This window comes from Platichthys flesus, chromosome 19, assembly GCF_949316205.1.
Source record: "Platichthys flesus chromosome 19, fPlaFle2.1, whole genome shotgun sequence".
Taxonomy (NCBI): Eukaryota; Metazoa; Chordata; class Actinopteri; order Pleuronectiformes; family Pleuronectidae; genus Platichthys; species Platichthys flesus.
In genome coordinates this window covers 6120281-6126280 of record NC_084963.1, presented here as the reverse complement: position 1 = coordinate 6126280, position 6000 = coordinate 6120281, and the positions used below count along the sequence as shown (strand labels likewise).

At 42.1% G+C, this 6000-nt stretch overlaps 1 protein-coding gene across 5 annotated transcripts in view; it reads left to right on the top strand.

Annotated features, from left to right (window-relative positions):
- Nucleotides 1-386: 386 nt before the first annotated feature.
- sfswap (splicing factor SWAP) overlaps nucleotides 387-6000 on the top strand; it is a 41450-nt gene continuing 35836 nt past the window's right edge. For 3 of the 5 annotated variants that reach the window (XM_062412478.1, XM_062412479.1, XM_062412477.1), the window contains exons 1-3: nucleotides 387-752; nucleotides 2608-2771; nucleotides 4650-4781. In XM_062412478.1, coding sequence (XP_062268462.1) covers nucleotides 553-752; nucleotides 2608-2771; nucleotides 4650-4781 — 496 coding nt within the window. In that variant the 5' untranslated portion in view covers nucleotides 387-552. Of the gene's footprint in view, nucleotides 2226-2607; nucleotides 2772-4649; nucleotides 4782-6000 lie in introns of all 5 variants that reach the window. The other 2 variants (XM_062412481.1, XM_062412480.1) reach the window with 2 other exon arrangements.

The window sequence follows — 6000 nt, the reverse complement described above, 5'->3', positions numbered from 1 at the left end:
CAGCTTCATCTCAACCTGAGGTTATGAAGATGCTTTAAACCAACATACAACGTGTGCGACCCTCAACACAGCAAAATCCTGAAAAAAATATGTATTTATTTTATTTTATTTATTTACTTTTATAAACAGGGGTCACCTCTTCAGTCCAGTTTCAACAGCACATTGCAAGTTCGATTCCTTCCAGCACATTCGACAAATATGAAAACGTGGCAAAAACACTACTCATGTAAAAATTCTCCATTTGTAATAAAAATATAATTAAATTAAAATATTACATGATTTTTTAATCTAAAATTTACGTCCTGTGGTTTAAAGAAACGTGCGTTTAACGCTGAGGAATCTGTCGTAAGTGCTGACCGGAAACACAGCTGCATCCACACGCTTTCCAACATGGCGGCCGCTGGCACGTAGAAGCTTGTTTTGCAGGACAACCCGACGGATTATCGTAATTTAAGGAGCACCTGCGAGCCGCTGGGTTTCCAGGAGCATCACCGCCGCCTCCGGAGGGACCTGCACCTCAACATACGTGGTTTCCACGAGTCTCCCGGGGAGATGTATCGTCGCGGAGCCGCCAAGAAGGACCCCAACAACAAGCCTGCGAAGAAGGACGTGAGTGACAGTGAGAAATACGCCGACCTCTTGGTGTTCGGCTACGCCTGCAAAGTGTTCCGGGACGACGAGCGGGCTCTGTACCACGAGCATGGAAAGCAGCTCATCCCGTGGATGGGGGACAAGAGCATCACGATTGATAGGTCGGTTGAACAAACGTAGACCGAAAACATTCATGCTAACCATCTCTCCTCCTGTCCCGTTAGCATGTCTCACAATGCAAAACAAGGGGACCACATGGGAGTTTTTCTTGTCTTGCAGAAGCTTGGGATGAAAGAGAAACAAACACACACACAAATACAAAACTGTCAACCTGTCGACGAATGTTGTATTTCCCTTGTTCTGCTGACTTGTCTCCTTTGGACGTCTTGGAATCACAACACGTGGGAGTTTTGAAGTTTTCTGGCACAACATGCGATGATGCAAAGCCTTAGCATCAGCCGTGATGCTGAGCTGTCACTGGGACCATTAAGGGCCAGTTTATTAGGGACACTAGCTTTAAACTAACCAATCCTGATTCTAAGGTTGGATTAGTTTGAGTTAGCTGCCTCTCAAACTGGCCACTGTGGTTTTTAAATTGATATTAAAATGTCACAATCCTTAAATCAGTCCTTGGCAGCTTTGAGGTGGGCTTTGCATCTTGGCATGTTGGAGAATTTCCTCTGGAGACACAATTTACACTAAAAATCTAGACAATAAAGAATTTGTTGCAACAAAGATGACCAATATTCCAAGTTGAGCCTAAAATAGGAACCCGTGTTCAAATCAGACCAGCTGGGATTTCATCGAGCTGCACTGAAGTCCACGAGGCCAGAGCAAATTCTAACCAAGACTAAAGTCACTGCTGGTTAAGGTGATTCAAAATATCACGGTGCTAACATAAACTTATTAACTTAAGGTGTAAATGTGCTTTTACCCTTTCTGCAAAGAATGCAGAAGTTAACTGGGTAATTCTTGTCAATCATCAGACTTTGGGAACCCCACTCTCACAGATATTAACAAAGATGGACATTCTGATTTGGAAATATGAGAAACATTTGGAACCAAAACTTTGTGTCAGAACTTTTGCAATAGTTGGGACAGCATACTGCTCAGACTGATGGAGCTGGGATAAAGCTTGACCTTCTCTAAGGGAGATTTGATCAGTTAAAGTTACAGTCCCCCTCCACAAATAATTAAAATGTGTATCTTCCATCTCCCGTAAATGCAATCTGACACATATGATATTTAGTTTCCATAGCTCTCTCATAGGACCAAACCAGAATGCCAGAGTGCGCCCCAAAAGTGTAATGATTCAACCAGGAGGGGGGGTAATGTAACACCCCTGCAGAATATTTAACACATTCTTCAAACCTCAGATTGATGCCTATCTCCTTTTTGAATCACCTTCACCCGCAGTGGCCCCAACTTGTGTTTTATTTGTACAGCTTGTGTATGTGTGTCTTTATCACATAACCCAGTTCTTTCCCCAGCAAGGTAGGCTAAGGGGTCCTGCCAAACCCCGAATGCCAACCACAGCACCCCATTTCTTTGTCTTCCTGAAGAAACGGCATCTGGGAAGTGGCGTAGAGGGACGAACCCTGGAAAATGTCGTCCATTTGGGTTCTTACGGATAGGTATTTATGTGCTCGGGTTTGTGTGTATGTAACTATCTTTGCAGATGTAGAAGTAATCATGAGTGGTACAGGGGAGGGGGTTGAACCCTGTAAGGTAAGAAGCCAGTTGCTTTGTTTGTTTTTCTTTCTAAGGTTCATGGTTTGTAAGACCAGCAGAACTTTTGTTAGGTATCCTTAGTTCGATATTGACTTAATCAGTATGTTGAGACATTTTCATAACTTCAAGTATTTTACATCGTGACAGACTAGAGGTAGAACATTTTAGATGTTGTAACTTTTGGGTTGTAGGTTTCCTTTCATTGGTAAGTAGGTCCATGTTGTGTTTAAAAAAAGAAAAAGGTTGTAGATTTCCCCACCTCTAATCCTTTTTATCATCCAACAGATACGATGGGCGTGGTCACTTACATGATCTTTCAGAGTACGACAGCGGCTCATGGAATACGTCCTACCAGCTGTCGGAGGAGGAGGCCAGGATCGAGGCGCACTGCGATGAGGAGCGGTACCTGGCTCTGCGCACGGACCTGATGGAAGAAGAGGCCAGACAAGGTGGACTAACTTCATAAAACATACACACTTAAGATATACCTCTACGTGAATCTACCCATAGTTGAACATGCAGCAGGATCCATAATTAATTAATCACTCACTTAAAGTTTTCCGGGCTGTAGTCAACCAAAGTAAATCTCGGTTGATTGAAATGATATCTACTCGTCATCCAGTATATGTTGGTTGCCTCGGGGGGGGAATCATGCATTTAACTATATTCACCACAGTATACTGAGAACACTATGTTGAACTCTCTTTATCCTGATTTGATTATCAATAAACAACAAAGCCTCAAGCGTTAAAAAAATAATTGATGGACAAGGTTGTTGTCACAGATTATTTGTTCCTGTCACGCCGTTTTGTTTTTTTTGCGGGAAAAAATGATTTTAGTTACAACCCTGTATTTTCTCTAAGGAGACGTGGTTTTTCACACTTAATAAAAAAGCAAATAGCCAGCCAGCCAAACGGGAAGTATTTCAAACAGGACACGGGATGGTTTTGTTACCCACATACATGACGCCGGAACTTGTACGAAAGCAGTAAAGGATTCAAAAGCAGGTTAAAAAAAAGTGAATGTGAAATTTGTCTTTTTTTAATTGAAGATTTTCTGTCTGTAGAAAAAGGACTTTAAGGTAGAACAGTTTTATTGGTGCATGTTAGTAAACAGGGATCGGTCGCTGCTCTCTCACAGACATAATGACACTTACGAATGGGTCGACACTCGTGTTCCACTGACAGATATTGATTCCCATCAGCAGCAGTCCTAAACCTTGTGTTTTACTGGCACTGCAGGCGACTGTCACTTTGTGGGAGCCAAGGTTACAGGGCAAGTTACAACTAAACATAAAGGCTACCACCCAGTGGCATGGCTGCTGTCAAACTGAAATCCTCTCAAAACTTTGACACTTTGTTGAGTTTTCTATGGAGTTTATTACCTTTTATTACTGATATCACATTACACTAATTACTTGAATCCCTCGAGTCATAATTTCAGTCCGTGTCAGTGATGTCTTACTGTTTGAGGGTGACAATGTTCTCAGGCTGTCACTGTTTGAATTATTGTCCATATAACTTTTTTATTATCAGGCGTGTGTCCTCTTCTAACACTTGGGCCAATATGACAATCCCGTCTGTGCAAATAGAAAAGCAACAACTTTTCATCTCTTTAATCTTGGCATCGTAAAATCTGATTTTCCTGAGTGATATTTCCTTTTTTGAGGCATTTTCTCTTTTCTATCTCCATCTCTTTAAAAAATGAACTGGCTTTGACTCCGGGATCAAGGGCTGGCATTCGAGAGGAAATCACTTTCGACTCATGAGTGTATTTGCATCTCAGTCATTTCACATTGTAATGAAACCGGCTGTTTTGATGACAAAGCACCCTTCTGAAAGACAGACTTAATGAGTGTAATGGAATTAATAGCCAGATTTTTAAGTGAAATATGATGTCTTGTGCCAAAACTGACTGCGCAGAATGCGTCAGCTAATGAAGTGTCACACACACACACACACACATACACACACACACACATTCATCCCCCAGACTAGTTTGTCCTTCAATTTGAAAGGCCGACCTCATTCACTGAGGGTATTACCCATCTGTCCAGTGAGAGATCAGTGGGGATGCACTGGAAATATTGAGAGTTATAGTGGAATGTTTGCCCTTGCTTCTTAAACAAAGACACATTTTCGTTGTCGTTTGACATGAGTTTCAGTTTAGGGGTTGGGGCCAAGTAACTACTATTACTATATCATTTTTATTGAAAACTTGAACACAATCTAGGACTCTACAAGTCTGTGAATATTTTTAGGAGTCTGATAAGAATGATCAATCGGTAGTAAAATCCTGTCTGTTGCTTGTATTTTTGTTTTCCACAGAGGAGGAGTACAAACGTCTGAGTGAGGCTCTGGCTGATGAAGGCACCTACACTGCAGTGGCTTTCAAATACAGCGCTGACTACTACGATCCCTCTCAGCCCACGGTGGAGGAGGAAGCTAACAAGGATGCTGGTGAGAATTCACTTCATTTACACACATTAAGTGTGTCACTCCATTGGATAGAAATGAGAATGCACGAACAGGATGGCAAACCACACAGCACAACCTCTCAACCCCTCTCCTCTCCTTAAAGTTGTCAGCAGTTGTCATATTCCAGCAGTGGTGTAACGCCGCTGTTAGATGCTTGTATGGGAAAACTGAAATCTGGATTCATTGACATACCCCTTGTGTCTCTTGAAACATTGCTTGTGGTGGGCTCTGTGTCATGTCCAAGTTTTTGCTGCTTGAATTTTTTTTTCGGTTGCTGCAGACTGCCGTGAAGAACGCTGCAGGTCTGTCTAATCCATTTTTTTTTTTTTTACTATTCTTATCCAAGCAGCCCTCTGCAGATACATATCCATCAGGGGGTTGCTGATGCTGAGTTTTTTGCCTGCAGAGCTAACAGGGAACATGTCAACTGTATGTGAAATTACACAACATTAGTTGTACATCAAGGTTTTTTCAGGGCAGTAATAACAAACTGCGATTTGAGGCTCTACAGTTGTTTTGCTCATTTTAGCTAAGAGTGAAAGAAAGTATGACATTTAGATGGGTAATCGTCTGTGAACATCAGTGTCAACTTTGGTCGTCGGTCGTCACTCATCCATATCTTACTTGTATTTCCATCTTTGTGAGGACGCTAATTGACATTATATTTTCCCAAGCTTCTGACCCTAACTTTAACTATCCCAACTAAATGCCTACCCGAACGTTTACCTGACCCCTAACCAAATTATATCCCGAGCCATACAACCCAAGTTTAACCCCAGATGGGCTCTGTGCAGAAATATATAAAAAGGTGAGGACTGGCCAAAATGTCTGTGCTTTAACAAACTGTCCTCGCGCCATAAGGTTCAAGTCAAACTGACCCTAACAAAAATACAATTACACACACACACACGCACACGCACACGCACATGCACACACACACACACACTCCTGCAACGTTAAATATTTGATGTGGACTTTGCTGGAAGCACTTGGTCCCAGCCACTGGCCTAACTGTTAAGCAGACTAGATGCCTCTCTCTGGGGAGGTTGTAGAATTGAGTCAAGGGTATGAATACATTTGCTAAAGCTCCCAAATGCCAGAGGAAAAAAGTCAGCAACGTCTCACCTCACAGTGGCTATTAACATTTTAAGCAATTTGACTTTAATCCCTTTTTTGCCAATTGTCTTGTCTTGCCCTTCAC